This window comes from Vitis vinifera, chromosome 17 (assembly GCF_030704535.1).
Source record: "Vitis vinifera cultivar Pinot Noir 40024 chromosome 17, ASM3070453v1".
In the NCBI taxonomy this organism is placed as follows: domain Eukaryota; kingdom Viridiplantae; phylum Streptophyta; class Magnoliopsida; order Vitales; family Vitaceae; genus Vitis; species Vitis vinifera.
This window is the reverse complement of record NC_081821.1, coordinates 17,380,400-17,402,956: the sequence shown is the minus strand read 5'-3', so window position 1 is coordinate 17,402,956 and position 22,557 is coordinate 17,380,400. Positions and strand designations below refer to the sequence as shown.

At 33.0% G+C, this 22,557-nt stretch overlaps 1 protein-coding gene across 1 annotated transcript; it reads right to left on the bottom strand.

Moving 5' to 3' along the window:
- Positions 1 to 3,777: 3,777 nt before the first annotated feature.
- LOC100261494 (succinate--CoA ligase [ADP-forming] subunit alpha, mitochondrial) lies at positions 3,778 to 21,237 on the bottom strand. The gene is made up of 7 exons (XM_002268443.5): positions 20,787 to 21,237; positions 18,843 to 19,052; positions 15,901 to 16,071; positions 15,006 to 15,129; positions 11,699 to 11,760; positions 7,161 to 7,242; positions 3,778 to 4,343 (listed from the first exon to the last, which is right to left on the bottom strand). The coding sequence occupies exons 1-7, from the start codon at positions 21,015 to 21,017 to the stop codon at positions 4,201 to 4,203; spliced, it is 1,023 nt and encodes a 340-aa protein (XP_002268479.1). The 5' UTR covers positions 21,018 to 21,237; the 3' UTR covers positions 3,778 to 4,200.
- Positions 21,238 to 22,557: the final 1,320 nt, after the last annotated feature.

Genomic DNA, 22,557 nt, shown 5'->3' with positions numbered 1-22,557 from the left:
GGAAATTAATGCAGTTGTTAAATTTTTTTGAAACAATTTTATATATATATATATATATATATATATATATATATACATTATTTGAAAACGTTTGAGTTATATTCCGTTTTATGCATGGATCAAACCTATTTTGCATGAAAAGTATGTTAGAATTTTATATTTTGTTTTTGACAAATAAATGTGGAGATATTATATGTTGTAAATTTGAATACATGAAATAAATATTTGACTCTGGTTTGTTTGACCCTTGTTAACGGGATATAATAGTTGACTTTTGACTTTTGGCCCTTGTCAATGGAATATAATAGTTGACCTTTACATTTCTTGGTGGGGAATGTAATTGATTTGAACCCCAGCCTCTAGGGGTTTCAGTTAGAGGTTACTAGTACTAGTAGTGTTTGGTTCCGTCCACCTTAAAGGAACAATTTGAGGCTAGCCACCCATTTGAACAGTCCCACTTAACTGGGCACCCTTTGATGTTTGATGACCAAAGTAAATAAATTATTGACATGTTTTGACTGAATTTGATATGAAAATGTTTGAATCAAAAATAAATGCATACAGTTAGAAATTTTGAATGTATTAGCAAAAATAAAAATAAAATAAAAATTAACTCACAGGTTTATGAAAATGATTGGTTACAATATCTCCTATTTTGCAAGTGAGTTTGAAATATTTAATCCATGGACTGCATTAATGTTCCTTATTGGGCTGTGAGCCCATTCCTATTTGTTGACTACTTTTCAGGTACCCTTAGTTCGGGTGAGGAGTGATGGCTAGGCTGAGGAATGGTCATCATTAGGATTTGATTTAGGATTTTATGTTGGATTTTGTTTAACTGTTAGTTGTGTTCATTTGGATCTTTTGGTATTTGGAAGTTATTTGGATATTGATCCTTTAAATTTTATGTTAGTTCAAAGTTGAGTTATGAAGATTTTGAAATTTGTTTTAGTACTTGAATTGTTTAAGTTTGCAAATATTTGGACAATGGATTTTGGATAGTGGATGTTTTAGTTTTGAAATCAAATTTTGAGGATTTTAGATTTTGTTTTGCTACTCTGAATAGGTATTTGGTAATTGATAACTTCCGATTACAAGATAATTGTTTGGGTCAGGTTACACTGTAAGCCTTCGGGTTTGAAGTGTGAAATGACCATCATGCCCTTGGAGTGGGTCTTGGGGCGTGACAACTTTACCCTACTACAAAACTCTCACAAAATTTTGAAGTTTATCTCTTCAAAGTCCACTCCATTGAAAGACAACGAGATTGTTGATTCAAATCCCCTCCACATGATGTTGAAATGATTTACTAAGGAATAAAAAGTATGACCCCAAGGATGTGAAAGTGAGATGTTATTGTTGGTTAGGGTAAGTCCCAAGAAGAATGTTGCATATGAATACTGATTCACTCCCCTTTCGAAATTACATATTCAATATTAACCTTAGTTCCCTTAGGTTAAGCTTAGTTTGGATAAGACAATTTTTGAGCTCACTATGGTCCAAAATCAATTATAGTTTAAAAAAATCAAACACCCCTTACTTTTATTTTTCTTTCTGTTTGTTTGCAATCTTTGTTATATATTATTTATACTTGAGAAGATTAATAATAAGAATATTTAGAACAGTTGTTCATTCTTAACAACACTTTGATGGAGACAATAAATAAGATTTAAGTAGATTTGTCTTTACATAATTGATTCTAGCATTGCTCTTCTTCCGCCTTTGTTTTAAGCTTAGCAATTTTTTTTTAAAAAATAAATGGTTTGCTTCAAAAAATTTGAAATTAATTTTTTTTTATTTTCTAAGAATTCAAGCAAGGTCTTGTGGGGATATGATAAAAATGACATATTCTGAGAAGTCTGCATTAATATAATAACTCATTCTCTTTCAGGATTAGTGGTGGTATGGATGATCCAAATGTATAAACGATCCTGAAGGAGAATCAATTATGATTGCCAAATTCAGATTACACATTCCAATCAAAACATCCAATTAGCAATATAATCTAAGGAAATCATATCGATTATGTCATATCTTTGAGGGACTTAATTCCCATGATTGACAGTTGAGAAAGTGTGAGAAAATGGAGGGAAAATTAAAATCTTTCATTCAAAAATTCAAAAATAACAAAGTATACCTGAAAAATGAACAACTTTAATGAAAATTCAATTGATTTAAAGGTTTGATGTCAATTTGGATTGGATTTTGGAAGTCATAAGTTTTTTAGAAAATAAGTAAAAAACTTAGTGGGTGTTTAATATATTAATAATTTAAAGTGACTCAATAATTTAATTTAAATTATTAAATAAATTAAATATCTTTATTAAAATAACTTAATAGTATTACTTAAAGTAAAAAACACTTGTAAGTAATAAGAAAAAAAATTAACTTATTTATAAAAATAATTTAAAGTTAACTCAACGATGTATTTTATTACTCTACGACCTCCATTGTTACTCCACTTCCTTTATCCTAATTATAATTTATAAAAATAAATAAATTAATTTAATGATTTATAATAAATTTTAAGTTAATTTTATCAAATAACTTTAATGGTTAAAATAAGAATAAATTAATAAATTTTAAATCAATAATTTAAATATAATTTAATTTAAAGTCAACTTAAATAATTAAATAATAAGTATTATATTTTACCAAACACCCGATTAGTAAAAGCTTCGATGTTTTCAACATTTTTATAAAAAAAAAAAACTTCTTTTAACCTAAATTAAAAAAAAAAAAAAAAGATAATATTGATTCTTGTAGAGATCCATCTAATCTAAGCATGTATATCGAAAACTTATTCACTATGACCCTTTTTAGAACATGTTATTTTTATTTGTACTTTTTTGAAGTTAAAATTCATCCGGAGGATGAGGATGGACTTCATCGTATCAAAATATGGAATTAAGATAAGTTCAAAAGAAAATCACCATAGAGACCCAAAATGGCAAAAAGGAAGCCCTACCCGTCCTAAGAATATTTGCCCTCAAGCTTTTGGAATACATTTTACAGGCACCCCAAGATTTCTGATACTAAGGTGATGTTTGTTTTTTTACTTAATTCAAAATAAAACCTTAATGCTTAATAGTGTTAAATATAAAGGTGATGTTTGTTTTTTTAACTTTTTGCTGAAAACAATTTATTTTCAGAATTTAAGTTGTTTATTTTTCTATTTTTCATGACTTTTTATAAACTTTTTACTAAATAGAAAAAGTCAAAATATGTAACTTTTTCTAAATAGAAAAAATAACATATTGATTTTTCTTTATATTTTAATACTTAATACAAATAAAATACTACAAAAACAAACAACCTAATATTTAACACTATTAAGTATTAAAATTCTATTTAGAATTAAGTAAAAAAACAAACACCATCTAAGTTTTTTGATATTATAGTATTTTATTTCTATTAAGTATTAAAAAAAAAAAAAAAAAACCAATATGTTATTTTTTCTATTTAGAAAAAACTACATATTTTGGCTTTTTCTATTTAGTAAAAAGTTTATAATAAGTCATGAAAAAGTAGAAAAACAAACAACCTAAATTTTAAAACTAAATTACTTTCAGTAAAAAGCCAAAAAAACAGATACCACATAAAAAAGCTGAATGTTCAAAATCAACACTCTTTAGGCATATTTGGGAATGGTGAACCCAGACATGAGCCCATCTCCCGCTGTTGAATTAATAATAAAAATAAAATATTTTACATTGATTCACCGTCATTCCCATTTCTATTCATAACTCGAGAGGATAATTAGGATCACACAGCAGAGAAGAAAACATACCGGAATGTCATGAAACGTAAAGTCTCTCAAACTAGGGAAACTTAAAGTGAAGTGTAGCACCTTAATGAGAAACTTCCATAATAGCGGAAACCCACTTCCCCTTCTTTGTAGACATTGTCTGATTTGGACTCAATGCCCACATAATCAAGAAAATCTCATTGCATATATAATATGAAGAACTTTTCTCCCTACCTCATGTGAGATGTCACACATCAGTGAAATCACCAAAACAGTTCGTGACATCAAATAATCAAATGATCTTGTGTGCTATTTAAATCAACAACACTATCGAGCGCTTTATTTGAAACCCCTACACCATATTAGGGGTAGAAAATTGGAGGAAAACCCACGAGCTTCGGAAAATCTACAGCAATTACAATCAAAAGAGGGAACAAAAAGGGAATTGACTATTAGGCCGGAATGAGACCCTTTTGCTTGAAGGCTTCAAGCATGGCAACACCCATTTTTGCAGGAGATTCTACCACTGTAACACCAGCTTCCCTGAGGGTCTTGATTTTGTCTTGGGCTGTGCCCTTCCCACCTGATACAATGGCTGCACATACAAAAGTAGACAAAGATTCAAAACCAGGTGAGTATTAATTTCTTGTATAGAAAAACATCTACCATAAAACCAGAATGTAACATGCCAGACAATTTGTTTCATTTCTTTCTTCAAAAGGGAGTCGGACACCAAGAGAATACAACTTACATCATTTTAACATACGTGCAGAAGCAAAGCTTTTGCATGGTTTAGGTCAAGCTAGTGTAAATGTACATTTGAACACGTTTCTAAATTGGTAGTACGACAGGGAAAAGTTAGAAGCTGAGAACAAGAAATGTAAAGCTACCAAAAATATCATTTGTGTGATATCTTGATGAATTAGATGAGAATTTCTTAAGGATCAGCAAATGGTGAAGATCTAAGAATCTCAGTGTGTTGAGTATTCTGTTGAGTTTTGTCAGGTATTTACACAAGGTAGTTCATTGTATTTTGGCAGGAAGTTTCTTAGGTTTGTTGTTCCTGTGAGCCTCTTGAAGGATATCTGATCCCTCTTTGTAATGGTTGTCCTCCTTTAAAAAAATGTTCCCATTTCCTATTAAAAAAGGAAAAGAAAAAAGAAATAATCAAGTAATAGGACCCCAAAAACATTCTTCTTTCTTCTTAGGCAATATAATATATTCATTTCTGACCCTAATATTATTCTAAAAAAATCATAGCAAAACAGAAGGAAAGAATGTAGAATAAAAAGCTTAGATGAGAATTAAATGGGCTGCATAATCTTGACATGTGCTTGGATGCTCATGCTTACTTGATAGTAGAATAACACTGACAGGTGGGCCTTGGCTAATATTCTTACTATTTGGTTATGAATTTTTTTAATTCTTTTATAGATAAGAGAAATTAGATTAAAAGAGTAGCAAAGGAGGCTTACAGCTTGTTTGGTGTTAATTCTAGGAAACATTTTGTCTTTCTACCACTTAAAAACAACTCTTTTAATAAAAAATTTCAAATGTTATATCTGTTAAAAACACTTACTAGAATCACTACCAAATGGATTCTTAATCCTTGAAAATGGGAAGCATGTTTGGGCTATGACTCAACAAGGAACAAGAAAACCAAACTCCTTAACCACAAATGTTACTCAAGCTACTGATAAACTCCACAAGTGATTGCCTCTCCCCAGAACCACAACCAGTCTAAGACTGTAAAGAGAGTAGCATAATCCCTTTAGTTTTGGGAAATTGTGGTTTAAATTCTCCCAAAAGTCCTTTCTTATTCCTCTTTTTCCAAATATACGAGGAAAATGAAGAGGAACAGCTGCCACCTTTCTCCCACTTTGTTGACAGTGCAACCATTCCAGCTCATAAGCACTTTCTCCGAAGAACTGGGAACCACCCAACTCATCTAGGACACACCTTGGACCACAACTCTCAAACAACTACACAACAAATAAAGAGGTGTATTTATTCGTCATTTCCATTGTGCCCTTGAGGCCTGGCTCAAATGGTAAAGGGATGGGGAGGGTTTGTGGGAGGTTCTAGGTTCAAGTCTCAATGAGGACAAAATTTACCTATAAAATTCTATAGCACAAACAACACAAGTTAACCAAGCTTCAGCTTCTCACCTTCAGTGTATCCAACGTCAAAAGTCACTCCCACACTATTGTCTGGACAAAAAACAAAGCCCACTTTTAGTGGTCTAATAATCTCCAAATCAGTTGATGGGGAAAACAGCTCTTCCATAAGGCACTAGCTTAAGAAAATTTTCACCAAGAATGGCCTCTGCATTAGATTGTTCCACCTCAAACTACCCTGTCCCTTCTCAACTAGAATGTACACCATTAATTGCTTCGGACCAACACCACCCTCCCCCACCCCCCCGCGGCACCCATGATAGGAGGTTACTAAGGACTTTCTATCTCTTCTAAAGAAAATATTTCAGGGGACATCAATTTAAGGGAGAGATCACCAAACCATACATCAAACTAGAACCGTAATCTTCATTGCTTAGAGAAAAGAATGTAAATTTTAAAAACTAATCCCATCCTCTCCTAATGCCCTTCCACAAGCCTTCCCCATCAGAAAGCCCTCACCAATGTGGACACCAATACCTCTCTCAGTTCCGTACTTGCTGTCAATCACCCTTCGTCAAAAGATGTCTCTCTTGATAGTAAAGCTCCAAAGTGATTTGCTATGAACTTTATTTGAAATATCCAACTTTCTAAGCCCAGGTCCCCTCTCACTGGAATGATAATGCCACAATCCAATCAACCAGTTGCAACTTTCTCCAATCCCAACCCTATAGATAATGCTGAAGTTTCTCTAGCCACTGACAAACCAAAAGTGGCAATGAAAGTTGACATTAAGTATGCAACTAAGGTCAATAGGATGCTATTTAAAAAAGTAACTTTACAAGACCTCTACTTTTTCCAGAGTTAGTCTGCTCCTTTTTGTAGATTCCTTGTTTAGCTAATCAACTAGCAGATATTTGGGCTAAGTGACGTGCCTATAGGCTAGAGGATTTTGTAAGGACTTTCTTGCCTCCCTGAGAGGTTATTTGTTCTAGAAAACCAGGAAAATGGTTAAAACTACATTGTTTACAATAAAATGCATCCTGAACAAATCCTAAAGAATCCATGCATCCTGAACAAGAGAATTGCATAACATAACAAAGACAGAAAATGGAGCTTCTTTACTAGATGACATAAAGCATTGTTAACAGTAAACTGCTTTTCATCACAAATCAAATCTACAAGTCAGCATAAACTGTGTTCAAGATTATGCATATTACAAAAAAAATAATTAGCATAAATGCTATGACATCACAAATCAAGAAAACCATACTTAAAGCTTAAACAGAATATTGTACCTCCAGCATGACCCATACGACGACCAGGGGGAGCAGTTAGGCCAGCAATAAATGCAACAATAGGCTTCTCAGTCTTGCTTTCCTGTTTGATTAGTAATATAATGAGTTTGAATACCCACAAGCAAATAGCAAAGAAATACAGCAAAATGAAGATATTAATCCAGAGAAAGTCTACAAGATAAATTGATGAAGTTAATTAACATAAAAACAAACAGTTATTATCACTTCCTCAGAATATCAAGTAGGATATAACTGATTAGCTTGGCATGTTATTCAAAAAGGATGGGTGTCGAGGCCAAAGAGTTTAATCCTATCTGGAGTTTTCTGCTCAAGTCTCTACTCATATGAAAGATCTTATATTGTAGATAAAATCCCATTACAAAGTGCAGATACCCTTTATGGGCTCCTAGGAGGAGTGAACTGATCATTTAGCATTTCTTTAATGTACAGAAGCATTGCAGTAGTGTTAGCCCAAGGGTTCTCCTAATCGAGTTTTGATGATAATAAACCATGATTAAGTGGCTAATTGATTTGAATTATAAACAATTTCAGGTGTTAGTTTCGAAATTCATCAAAAGACCCAATGGATGCAAGATCAAGACTTTTGGAAGACCTCTAATCATAAGAAACATATGTAAGATGAATGCATGGGTGCACTTAGGATTTTCATATCTTTTCATGCATCTTTAAAAACTCGATTTATGCATTAAAGTTACATTTTCATCAAAACCCGAGTTTTATCAAATGAACTCTAGGCAAATTGTTTCAAAATTAGCATATTAATTTACCTAAAGACTTTGCCTAAATGTTAAAAGAGAAAAGAATAAAAAAAAGATAGGTTTTCGGGCCAAGAATGGTGAACCGGTCGAGGCAGTGGCCAACTAGCTCAACCGGCTATGGTACCGATCGATCAATTATACTTTCCCAATCAAGGTCTTCTCTCTTCTCCAGTAGTCTTTCTTTCCTGGTTGAGGGATATGTCTTCCCGATCGAGGATCTATCGAGGCCTAACGGTCACCTGCCATGCATTTAATGCCCAATGGCTAGTGAACCGATCAACCCCCAGCTCAACTAGTCAAGGCTACTTTTTGGCATTTTGGCTCCCGAGGCTAGAAACCTATAAATTGAGAGCTCCACTTCCTTTATAAGCAAGAAAACGCCTGCATTTATTTGTTTACCTACTTGTTCTTGCCTTAAAAGCTCTCATTCTTTTCTTGGTGCATTAGATCTCCATTTGCATATTCTTTAGTGTACCTTTGTGATTCATCCTAGCTTTGAGTTGTATTTGAGCCATTGTTGAGCTAGGTTGAGAGATTTGAACTTGTTATTTGAGTGTTAGAAGCTTCAAGTGAGTAGAGACTTGAAGGGATTGTGTAAGAGTTCATTGGAGCTGGAATCCAAGAGTAAAGGTGTTGGAAGCTTGGTTGAAACTTCAAGTTTAGTGGAACTCTCACTCGGTTAGGAGTTTGAGGAAAGTGAACGTAGGCAAGGGGTGCCAAACCACTACAAATTCTGAGTTTGCTTCCTCTAACCCTATCTCTTTATATTTGTGCTTCTTTTGCTTGAATTTGTGGTGTTTGAAAAAGATTTTTTAAAACCTAATTCACCTCCCATCTTGGGTGTTTTCTCTATTAAGATTAGCTTTTATTTTCTTAAGTAGGACTGCCACTTCTGTGTTTGACTCCAAGAAGAAGTTGTTGTGCCATGCAATAGCCCTTTTGAAAAAGAATAGAGGGAAAATAAATACTATTCTCCTCTTCCTAACAGCTTATTATTTCATAACTGGTTCAATGAAGCCTTAGGCATAGATTTGTTTCTGGAGAAAATAAATTCTCCATCTTCAAGGGCAGCCTAAGACATTGATCTTAAGTTGTGCACTGTCACAGAGCCTGACACCATTGTGTTCCCTTGTCTTCTCTTTCAGGTGAACTAATTGTTGTCTCAATCAATTCAGAATATATTAAAAGGCCATTGTAGAAGATCTCAAAGGGTAAAGAACACAGGAGGAAGAACCTTATTTGACGAATGTAGGAAGAAAACATAAACATTGGTTCAAGCAGTAAATCTCGCAGTACAAAAGACATTCTCCTAAACTTTTGTTGTCTAAATATTGCACAAAGGACAGTGCACCATTTTTTTTCTTCATTTTGTGCAAGAGATGGATCATGAATGACTTTTTCCCTTATTCTTCCTTGTCTTGTGTATATTGTTATCTCATAGTTTTAAAAGGTGCAAAAGTATCCTACAGCTTAGGCACAAGGACCAAACAAGGCACATGCCTAAGTGAAGTGAAATGTGACTTAGGATGCATATCAATTTTATAAAATATGATACAAAATCTAACCTAATCAATTAAAAATTTAAGACTGTAAACATTTAAAAGAAGCATTCAATAAAAAAGTAATGAAATTATATAACTTTCAATATATAATTAAAAATTTCAGGAATAAAAGTGTTTAAAAAGGAAGATCAAAGTAGACAAGGCATGCCTCTTCAATTAGGTACATGCCTTGGCAAGCTACTAGATGCTATAACTAGGGAGTGGTAGCGCCTTGAACCTAGGCGTGCTTAAAGTGCACCTTTTAAAACTATGTGTTATCTGGACTTGCCTCCCCAACATTTTATCAGCCACTTGTTTCTACCAATTAAAAGGTTTCATGCATGAAGCACACAACTGAAACAACAAACAAGAACAGAGACATCAGGTGTGTTCTGCAGTCATTAGTCACAGCCAAGAAGCACTAGTCCATAGAAAGAGCTCCTTTAAGATGCCATCTGTAAGCTTGCCCTCAGGACAACCTTGACACATAGTTTGATAGACCTCAAAGTTTGCACATGATTTTAGTTAACTCAATTAGATATGTCCAATACAATATTCCTTTGTTCTGTTCTCTTTTGTAAGCAACAATCATTAACCCAAATGAGCTCGCAATCATCGACTTTAACTGTCTTCTATAGTTAACAATGACAAGTGGAAACAGTATCTTTCAATTGAAAACTTAACCGCAATCCAAACACTTCAAGACATAGCCTGGATAAAAAGAATACTCTTAAGTGCATACAGCCTAACTTGTCACCACATGAACCAGTGTCCCACAACCTAAATCAAATGCAATCAATCCAAGTCATTATGAAATAGAGCAAACCCCCAATAATTATGACGGATTTGCATAAGAAAAAATCAGGATCAGCAACACCCTATCTCTACATTAAGTTCTCTTGTATTGCTAAGACTTGAGTGATTAAAGAGGTAAGAATGTTGAAAAAAAGGTTGTTTAGTTCAGATATTATGAATCAAGGAAATTGCAATGGCAACTATAAGGGCAACGCAAAATATCACTGATTTAAAAATTATGGTGTATTACCAACCAATTATCTGAAATGGGGATAAACCATGATGAAGATAAATATATCCTAGATACAACATAATTATTGATGTTAGTGCATGAAAAGTTAAATTGAACATCATCAATATATGTGAGCCTTCCTAATGAAATTTTAAAGGAAACTACCTTCCCTACTAAATGAAATATTCTTCATCTAATAATAAAGTAAAATGCAGGAAACAAGACAAAACTGTCATACTCTACTTCTAGATGCATGCAACTCATCACTCACATGCATAAGACATGCACACACCCGTCAACCCTCCAAACCCCACAAACACAACAGCTTACTAAAAATGAGTTTATGATCCAAAGCAGTCATGGGATATTATTGACGCAATATATATAATAATTATAAAATAAATTATTGTATTTATAGTCAGTCTTACTGAATGCACTCCCCAACCTTTTGGTATTCAATTTTACCCTTGATACTTTGGCCCCAAAAAATCCTCCCTTTGATGCTAAGGAAGCTGAAGTCCTTAAGCATCATAACAAGAGATACAACAAAAACTTTAATAGTTAAGCATGGCAACAAAACACAAGGCATGTGTTCAATAATACAGGCTTAGATGCCCCTTCTCAACCAATTATAAATGACAACAATCAAATGATTTGAACCATTAATTTGATAACTTTAGGGTCCACGGTTTTCAATTTACTTATTTTTTACCATTTTAGTAATACCATTAATCTAACCTTCTATTTACTTCTTTTCTTTTTTTTCTGAAGTTCTCGCTCATTGAAAATAATCCACCATTAATAAACCATTTAATATTTTAAAAAAGATTTATCATAATTGCATGGCCTTGGACAGCATTATAAACAAACTTGTGCAATGCACATTCATCAAACTAGTATGTTTTCCTATATATACACATGATAGACTAAAATAAGAACTTAGCATAATCTTAGGAGTTTGATTGCCTGAGGATTTGAATCTCATCTAAGACTACTTTCTAAACAGATTTTATGCAATGTAGATCCAAACCCCATCAACCTAGGTACTATTCATTGGTATATTTACAAGTTATGCCATCTATAGATCTTTTTTTGATAGATGAAGAAAATGTATCATAGATAAAAGGGGGTATACACAAGCCATCTATAGATCTTAGATTATTCATATTATAAAAATCATATTTCCACTACCTTTATTAACTGAGCAGCATCCTCTTCAGCAGTACCACCAATCTCTCCTATAAGAACAATACCTGTAATGGATATGGCATCATAATGAGATAATCTGCATTATATTTATTCTTCAGTTTTACCACTTTGAGAACATCCCAACAGAAACTAAAGAGAAAAAGAAATGGAGAAGAAAGCAACCAAAGGGATTTAAATACACAGGATAACAAGAAAATGGCTAAAAACACAGCAGCAAAGAAAATGTTGCTAAAACAAGAGCAGTAACTCTGATCCATGCTGCAAAAGATGTTTTATGCACCCATCCTGCACAACTCATGTTAAACAAATATTTGGCAATTAGGCCACAAAATCAGTAGATTATACATCGGATGTACCGTTAGGCTTTTCTTGTGATCAACTCCTCTATAAAGGCAACTTACTGTTATTCCTACTTTATCAGATACTAACATGACAAGACTATGTACAAGCAGATTAAACAAGGAAATGGTGCATTTAATGACAATTTTTCTTCATCAGTGCTCAGCTCTCAGTTGCAAAAACATCATTGTTCATTTGTCATCAGGACTGTTCAGCTGACTCATTGTTCTAAACCAATATGTCAATTATCAACGACATGGACTCCATGTGCAAAGCAGTAATACACCTAAACTCTATTGATTAATCTAGAATTAAAGAGACTGCAGTCAATTCCTGTGTTTCAAAGTACCTAGAGTACACAGAGCAAGCAAAGTGATTGGTTAACATTGAAGGCAAAATGGGATATCCAAATGATAAAAGATCTGTGTGACCACAGTTTCTATGAGCAGTGGGAGGCCAGAAACTTCTCTGTAGCATCATGGCTACTAAGCTTGCTTTCTTTTCTTTTTTTTTTTTTTTCTTTCCTTTGTGTAAGACAGGTGTCCCTTGAGGCAGCAAAGCAAATCTGGGACTCCGATACCAAAAATAGATCATACACAACACTCCAAAACAGGCACCTTTGTACTCCAGAAGGATTACCTTTTCTATACATTTCTCTACATCATTCCACAGCACTCCTCCCTAGGTTACAATTCCCTACTTCTGAAAGACTTTACAACTAGGAATAAGAACAACTATAAGTATCTCTTATGAGGGAGGAGAACAGAATCATACTCAAAAAGAAATGACCATAATCTGAGAGAGATAGAGAGAAATAGGTACAGAGATGGAGAGAGCAGAATTATACTTGAAAAGAACCAAGGAGATAATCTTTTAGGTCAGAATTTAAAAAAAAAAAAATTAAATAAAATTGATAGGCAATAAGAGAATAGATATATAGATATAAAGATAGATAAATAGATAGCACCTGAGCAAAAGGCGCCACAAAGTACACATGGTGTATACATTTGTCACTTAAGTATGCAAGCAAGAGGACAAGGGAAGGAAACAAAAAACAAACTCCCTCTCCTTACTTTGAGCTAATCCAATCTACAAAGTTTATCATACTCAAAGAATGATCTTCTATGTACAATCTGACTCATTCCAAAAAGGTATTCATAAAAAAGAGTTTAATTGCTTGTATTGATTGTTCTGAGTCTTCAAAAGCCCTTTTGATTCTTTCTTTCTACAACATCCAAAACAGACAAAAAAGCAGCCCCCCTCCAAGCTTTTTTTAATTTTCTTGCCTATGAAAGATCCATATCAGCTCAACAAAGTTCCTCTTATCGTTGAGTGCAACAACCATACCACGCCAAATAGATAGAAAATCAGTTGTCATTTTAGGGCAATGGAGGAGCAAATTATTGATTCTTCCTTTCTTTCCTTTCCTTTTTTTTGGGCACATTTAGCATCTCTTTGGTATAATTTTTCCCCTCCTTTTAAGTTGATTTATCATCAAAATGCTTCCCCACATTGCTTCCTAAGCAAAAAATCCCACGTCCACAGGTACCTAGTAATTCTGAACTATGATTGCAGGAAAGGACTCTCTTCTTCCTTAGACTACAGCGAGTTGGAGATGAATTTGATGTTTTTTTTGCACGTTCAACTTACCCGAAAGGAAGTTTCTTTGGATATGCTCTAGTCTTAGACTCACCTTTTTCTTGATAACAAACAAAGACATGAAATAATTTGGAAGACTAGGTAGTGTACTTCTGATCAAAATTTAAAATAAATGTATAAATTCCTAGGTGACTAAGGTGCTTGATGAAGAACTAAGCATTAGAAAATGTTGGAAGAGGGGGAAAAACACAAGCCCACTTATCAAATGTATTTGTTAACATAAAAAAGGTACCACATAACAATAAATTTCATTTAAAAACCACTTGATCTGTTAATTGGACCCTAAGTAATCACTTTTACCAAACAACGGTAAGTGATTTTTAAAATTTATGATTTTTAGCTTTCTTACTTGCATACTTTTTCAAATTAGGTTCCTTCTAATATCTCATTCTCATTTAAATAGATTTCATTAAGAAAAATAAACTCCATATCACCTTCTTTTGTTTTCTCTTTTGATTCTAAAAGAAGTAATTTTTCAATTCTTTCATTTTTTTTTTTCTCATTTTCCATTAGGGATGAAAAAAATATCATAAAAAACTTACATCTCGTGTTAATTTCTTTAAAGTCTTAAAACTGATGCGATTTTAGTATACTTCATTTTAATATGGCAAAAAATTAAGGTTTGTATATCCAAAATCCTTTATTACATAGATACTATCTCAAACCTAATTTAATATCAATTATTTTATTAATACATCAAATAAATCATAGGTCTAACAAATCTTTCATTTAAAAAACATGCAAATACGAAAATTGCAAAATTTTTATCACAATGATACATTTTCTTAAAGTGAGATAAATAATAGTATTTTCAATATTTTCCCAAAACTGATATGTTTGCATATATCAAAACATTGTTGATTTTAGATTGACATCATGTGTATTTTTTTATAATCAAATGCTTTTGCAGGGGGTGACCATAAAATTAGTGTGAAGGACAGGTTTGTAAAATAAACAGTTTTTAGACATTAATTTTTTATTTATCCATTCGCTAAACTGAACTCAGCACTTAAATTTCAGATAATGAAAATAAAATTCACTTTTTAAGTTCAGCACTTAAAGTTTTCACCACCATTAATCCACTAAAGTTTTGAGCACTTAATTTTAGTTGTATCAAACATCGTCTAGGATCCAATCCACTAAAATGGAGGTGGTCACAGTTACCCAAATGTCTATACACAAACATATCAATGGTAAGTTTTGACATATTGGTCCAAACAGTGGCCCAAACAGCAAAAGCACAACTGGAAAGCACAAAAAAGGAAAAAGAAAAAAAAAAAAAAAAGTTTACCTTCTGTCTGAGGATCAACTAGGAACTTCTTAATGCAATCAACGAAGTTTGTCCCATTAAAAGGATCCCCCCCTATGCCTACACTGGTGGACTGTCCAAGGCCGACTGCGGTTGTTTGGAAAACCTGCAAAGTTACAAATACCATAAATCCTTAAACAACTTGTACCAACATAAAGCCCTCAAGTAAACCAGACATCAAAACACTTTTAAGTGCATGTGACAAATGAACCTCCAGAAATCTCCTATACCCCAATTGAAAAGTTCAAACCGATGATCCAGGATATCGAATCTCGTTTTTGTGAGTGACATGCTAATAAGGTAAAAAGGAGAAGTAAAAGGAGAAAAAGATAAAAACAGCAGATTGTTTAGCATATCAAACACCTTAATCGTACATCAACTTGATTGAAATCAACTTCCACACCCATGTAATGAGAGAGACACTACAAATACATTGTCCATTTAACAGAAACTCAAACAAGATGAGCGTGAGATATTTTGTTCAAACCCTAAAAGTGAAGGCCTATTTCCAGTTTTCAACTTTTCCTTTTAATCTTAGCTAGGATGATCCTGGGACAGCCAATATATTTCTGTTATTAGTACAAAGATTATTTCATTCTACTTTGTACTTAATTTTTCCCTGATAATGCATGTTTTTTTTTCTTGTACATGAAAAAGAAAAAGGAAAAAAGAACAAGACAAAAGCAAGAGTACTGCTGCTGCAGTTACACAATTTCTCTCATTCCATATGTTGTCATTTCGCCTTTGTCCGAGATCCCAGGACAATTACATAAACCAACCAATGCACATTAATATCCAAAGCAAAAGTATACTTTATGGAACTAGCACAACAGCCTCAGTCTTACCCTCATCCTTTATTACTCTAACAAGGACTTACCGCTTCATATGTCAAGGTACCAGATCGGGAAACAATTCCTACACGGCCTGGTTTGTGAATGTACCCAGGCATGATCCCAATTTTACATTCTCCAGGCTTGATAATTCCAGGACAGTTTGGCCCAATCAGCCGAGTTTTTGTTTGCCTGTTCAGAGCAGCCTTCACCTTTACCTGAAATTCACAAATATTAGCTTCATGCTCGCTTTCATTATAATTGCAAAAGTCAATAGTAACATGTAATAAAGGCCTGACAATGGATGGGATATTGATCTAAATTCTACTCTGAAAAGCCAACAAGTATTTGCTATAAGTTGTTGATAATTATAAAATGATAAATTTGATAATTAATAAATTTTGGTTTAACCCAACATACACCTTGAACATATGCAGTATAAGGACCAAATTACATTTGGTGTAAGACAGTGTCCTCTTAACCACCTAATACTTTTGTGCATATGGCATGTTTTTCAAAGATCACCAGAGAATTGAACACCCTTTCTTTCATGTTATGCATTCAGCATTCTAAATATCTCATTCATTGAATGTGTGGGGTCATCTGATCCACAACATCACATTTCTCCCAGTTAATTAACTAGAACGAAACTCTAACTTCGGGGAGTGAAGGGATGGATAGCTCTAAATCTCCAATCAATTTGATACACATACATGCCAAGCACATAAATTACATGCAACCCAAAGCTGCAACACATGGTTCCATATTTAGTTAACAGTGTAACAGAGATAGCCTTTTTGTATGAAGTACAAAAACAACAAGTGATACACTCATTTTTTTGTGATGCTTGTGAAGAGCAAACGTTGTATTTAAGTTGAAACCTTATGTGGTTTGAGGCAGCTTCAGATTAAAAATTAATCAGTCAAAAAGCGATATCATTCCTAGGGTCAAAAAGCGATATCATTCCTAGGGAGGTTCCTAACAGGGAGACTTTGGCTTCATTATTGGGATGCAAAAGGGGGAAGATCCCTACTTCATATCTAGGTCTTCCGATAGGTGCTTTTTTCAAGTTAAGAACAGTTTTTGGGAGGTAGTGGAAGAAAGATTCACTAGGAGGCCTGTTATGTGGAAGAGACAATATCTATTAAAAGGTGGAAGGTTAACATTGATTAAAAGTGCTTTGTCTAGTTTGCCAATATACCACATGTCCTTGTTTGTCATCTCCAAAAATGTGCTCAAGGCTTGAGAAGATTTAAAGGGACTTCCTTTAGGGAGGGGGAAATCGTAAGAAAAAAACCTCATTAGGTGAAGTGGTCGATTGCATGTATGAGTAGGAAGAAAGGCAATTTGGGCATGAAAGATTTAGCCAATTTAAACAAGGCTCTACTTGGGAAGTGGAATTAGAGATAAGAAATACAAAGGTGCCCTTATGGAAGCAAGTCATTGGTGGGAAGTATGGGGAAGCAAAGGGTAGGTAGTGCTAGAGGAAAAAGATGGTGATGGAGTTGGATTATGGAAAGCAATAAGAAGAGGGTGGGGATATTTTAAAAGTGCAACTTTTTTTTAGGAGGGAAATGGAGAGAGAACAAGCTTTTGGAAAGATACTTGGTGTGGTGATGGTGATGCAACACTAAGCACCTCTTTACCCTCATTGTCTGTCCTTCTTAACAAAAAGAACGCATGGGTTGTGGATATTTGGGGAGAAAGTCAGGAGGGAGGACATTGGAATCCATGTTTCTCAAGGCAATTTAATGATTGGGAGCTGAAAAGTGTCAATGCCTTTCTAGCAAAGCTGCAAAAGTATTCAATGAAGAGAGGTATGGAAGATAGATTGGTATGGAAGGAATTAAAGGGTGGTTGTTTTTCAGTCAAAGCATTCTATTCTTGCTTGAAGCCAAAAAGAGAAGCAACATTTCTAGTAAAAGTAGTATGGAACCTGTGGGGGCTAATGAAAGTAGGCTTTTTGCTTAGGAAGCAGCCTAGGGGAGAATTTGGACTCTAGATCAGCTAAAAAAAGGGATGGAAATTAACAAATAAATGCAATCTTTGTAAAGGAGAGGAGAAATCTATAGATCATGTTCTTCTTCACTGTGCTGAAACAAGAAATTTATGGCAATTAGAGAAACGATGTCAAGTTGGCAAGGGACTTCTAGGAGGAAGAAATGCATGAAAGTGGGTAGGGCAGCTCCCTTGTGATCATTTTGGACCATCTAAAAGGAGAGAAATCATAAAGCTTTTGTCAATGACAATTGATAGGTAAAAACTCTCAAGAAATCTTTCTTTCGCCCTCTCTGGCTTTGGGTAAGAGAATCTTTAGAAGGTGCATCACTATTCATATGAGATTTTTTTTTATTGGTTGAGATCTTGATGATTATAGAGAGGTGAGAGGTGTTTTTGGTTAGTCTCTCAACCTAATGGTTTCAGAAAATTATGACAATTAGAGAAACGATACCAAGATGGCAAGGGACTTCTAGGGGGGAAGAAATGCATGAAGGTGGGTAGGGTAGCTCCCTTATGCTCATTTTGCACCATCTAGAAGGAGAGAAATCGTAAAGCTTTTGTCAATAAAGAACGATTGGTCAAAACTCTCAAGAAATCTTTCTTTCGCCCTCTTTGGCTTTGGGCAAGAGAGTCTTTAGAAGGTTCATCAGTATTCATATGAGATTTTGTTGATTGATTGAGATCTTGATGATTATAGAGAGGTGTTTTTTGCTAATCTCTCAACCTAATTGCCTTCATGACACCTTTGTATGCTTTCTATATACTTTGGTGCACCTTCTTTTGATTAGGCAATATTAATCATATTATTTTTTTTGCCTATAAAAAACAAGTGATTTAAAATTTTGTGACAAAAAATCAAATACATATTCAGGAACAAAAAAACATTTTAACAGCTTTCACCCAAAATCCTAACCATCTTTTTTTTTTGATAGACAAAAAATCCTAACCATCTTCAAAGCATGATTCTCCAAGAAAAAAATTTAGTTACCATGTCATGCTGAGGGATGCCCTCTGTGATGCATACAACAAGATCCAACTCAGCTTCCATTGCCTCCATAATAGCTGCAGCAGCAAAAGGTGGGGGCACGTAAATTACAGATGTATTAGCCTTTGTTTCAGCCTTTGCCTCTGCAACAGTGTTGAAAACAGGAAGTCCCAAGTGTTCTGTCCCACCCTTCTTTGGTGTTACACCACCTACCTGCCTCAAATCAGCAGAAGAAAATAAAAATAAGTTCAAGAATACATCATTCAAACAAGAGAAATTATTCATTATAGAACACTTCCATTGCTTATAAGTGCTTGAAGTTGGAATAACACAAGATTAGAAGAAAATCAGGAAAATTTTCAAATTCCATCTCCTATCAATTTTTCCAACCAACTCAGTGTGGCAAACAATTTAAATTTTCTTGAAGTCAAGAATAATTGTTCACTAACTCTTAACAAGAGTTGATTCCAAGAAACAGTTCCAGCAAGCCTAGCATTGCTCAAATTAGAATTGAAATTTTTGTTTGCTTCAATTGTTTTGACATGGCATCTTATTGCCCCCAACCCTAAAAAACTATAATAGATTAATCATAGAGTAATCCTATTCACTTTTAGTAGACTCTCCAATGATTTGTTCCTCCAATGCATAGAGTGAATATGTGCCCTTCATTTTACATAAAAATACATGGTTTGACATTGGATTCAGAAAACCAAACCAGACAGTCTATTCGCTGAACAACTCAATTTGATTGATCATAAGATTCATAACCAAATTGATTTGAGTAATACTAAGTGAAACCAAGGGAAAATCAAGGACATGAGCATTAATCAACCCTGATTTTTCTAAAGATTACATCCATATTCAAAGAATCAATCTGGACTATTTGTTAGCATGATTTTGCATTTTTTAATTAACTTTTTCACCAAGATCGTACTTCCAATACTAAGTGATTATCATTTTCAATCAAATTAAATCAGAAACTCATTCCCACATCCATCAATAGAAGATAAGTTTTCAAACAAGTTGATCGATAATTGACTCCAAACTACAGTTTTCAACATGTTCTCTGCTCAGTAACTGAGAAAATGAAGGAAAATGAACAAAGAAAAGAGCATGAGATAATCAAAATAAATAACATAAATGAAAAACTCATTTATATATCTATACATAGACAGAATCATCAAACTAACAAACTATTGAGGCAAACTGGAATTCTCAACATTGCTAGTGTTTGGTTGCCAAGAAAAATGAAGGAATAAACAGAAGAAAAAGAAGAAAGAAAAACCAAAATAAAACAAAACAAAGAAGCATAAGATAGTGAACAGCAACTACTCACTCCAAACTAGAATTTTCAATATATGTTCCAATTTGGTCTCAGAGAAAATGAAGGGGAAAAAATCAAAACAACAGGGGATAATCAAAATAAATGAAAATTGTTCAAAAATCATTTATCCGGAAATCATCATAATGACTTATCATTGATTTCAAACTAGAATTCTCAACATATGTTCATGTTTGGTTGCCAAGAAAACGAAAGGTAAAAAAATGCAACTGCATGAGATGATCAATGAACATAAATCACTTAACTCCACATTAGAATTTTCAACATATTCTCTTGTTTGGTTTCTAATAAAATGAAGGGGGGAAAACGCAACCTGAGATAATCAAAACAAATTTAAAATGAATCCAAAACTCATTTCCACATCCATCAATTAACATAACTCATCAGACTATTAAATCATCTGCCCCAAACGACAATCCCCAAAATATGCTCCAACCGTCCAATGAAGACAATTAAAAGGAAAAAAAAAACAAGAGAAAATCAAAATAAATAAAAATATACCGAAAAGCTCATTCATTCATGTATCTATCAATGAACAGAAATCATGAGAATTCGCAAGAAATGCTCCGTTGGGTTGCCGGGAACACGAAGGAGAAGAATCAAACCATTTTGGTGCCATATTCGATGGCTTGCTCAGTGTGGAACGTGCCGTTCTTGCCTGTGATGCCTTGGCAAATCACCCTAGTGTTCTTGTCCACGAACACCGCCGGCGGAGGATGCGCAGCCGCCGCAAAACCCCGAGTCTGAGCCGAAGAAGCGGTGGCGGAGCTGAGCTTCGACGCGATCGAGTCGATCAGCTGCTGGGCGGCGGCTCGGCGAGCCATCTTCGTCAACATTAGGTTCCTTTGCCTCGTTTCTCTCTCTAAAACTTTCACTCCTTAGAATTTGCCTTTGCTTTTCAGCTTTTGAAGTTGGTGAGTTCTTTCGACAAAAATACAAAATTTCTAGGTTTTTATTTAAGAAGAATATTTCATTGTAAAGGTTTCTTCGATTAAATGGGAACCAATTTGAGAAATCCCACTCTCCTTAACAAAAATATCTTCATTTTTTTTCATCATGAAAATGACCTTTTACCAAATATATAATGTATATGTTAATACTTTGAAATAATTAAAAATATTTATATCAAAAATAGGTTATTATTTAAAAAAAATTGGATTAAATTTACAAGAACTATTTCATCTCTTTTAACTGATTAATTAGATAAAATCAATTTTAAAATTTTCTAATTTTTTCGTGCATTATATATTTCTTTAATATCTTTTATATATTTATCTTTTTATATTTCTTCAATATATTATTTTTATAAAAGAAATTTAATGATTTATTTATTTAATAATTTTTAAAATTTATTTACTTATTATCAATTTGAATACATATCTTATTTTCTATTTTAAATAATAATTTCTATATAAAATAAAGTAACTCTTAGAAAAAATATATATAAATTTATCTAAAAATTATTATCTTTTTAAGGTAAATAAAAAAATCTTATATTTTACATTTTTTATTTTTTATTTAAATAAGAATGCATTCCAACCAAAATTTTATTTTTCTATTTCCATATTTTCTTTAATATATTATTCATTTTTATAAAGAAATTTAAATAATTTACTTTAATAATTTTTTTTTTTTATTTTGGTTAGTTTCTAGTTCTATCTTTTTTATCATTTTAAGTTTAATAAGTAATTTTATTTTATTTTTACTCCATTTCTACATATTGTGTTTTTATTTATTTAATTTTTAGTAGTTTTATATTATAATTTTAAAAAAATAAATACAAATTTAAATAGTTTCAATTTTGCTCTAAGTATTTCTATTCTTATCTATCAACAATAAGAATCTTGTCTATGTCTCCTACTCATTCTAAAATGTGTCATTCTCAAGTCAATATTATTCATAAGAAGGATTATAAGAAAATTCTTTTTGAATTGATTAAATTAGAGAACTTATTTCAAAACAATTCCCCCTCCAACTAGAAATGCTTTAAGGAAACAACACGAAAATTATAGCATATGTGCATGGTACTTCTATTTACTGGTGTTTTAAAAAAATAAGGTAATAAAAAAACTTCAAATATTAAATATAAAATATTTAAAAACTATTTTATAAAATAAGAAGATATAAAATAAAAGTTCATTAAAATTAGAGAAGGGAACCAAAAAATTGATAGAATGAACCAATTCAACCAAGTTGATTTTCAATTATCATAAAGCTTACTTTGGTTTAAACTTTGTGGATGGGGCATATTCAAACTAATCCTCCAAGATTTTATATTTTTTTATAATTTATAATTATTTGATATTGAATGAGAATATTTTGATTTATTGCTATGTATAAAGCAATTTATTTCCATTATATTATGACTTAAATGGA

Coding starts and splice junctions, on each gene's coding strand:
- LOC100261494 (XM_002268443.5), bottom strand. CDS start 21,017: ATGTTGACGAAGATGGCTCGCCGAGCCGCCGCCCAGCAGCTGATCGAC. Junction 16,072..18,842: donor GCATCCCTCAGCATGACATG/GTAACTAAATTT, acceptor TGTGAATTTCAG/GTAAAGGTGAAGGCTGCTCT. Junction 7,243..11,698: donor ATGCTGCTCAGTTAATAAAG/GTAGTGGAAATA, acceptor CTAATCAAACAG/GAAAGCAAGACTGAGAAGCC.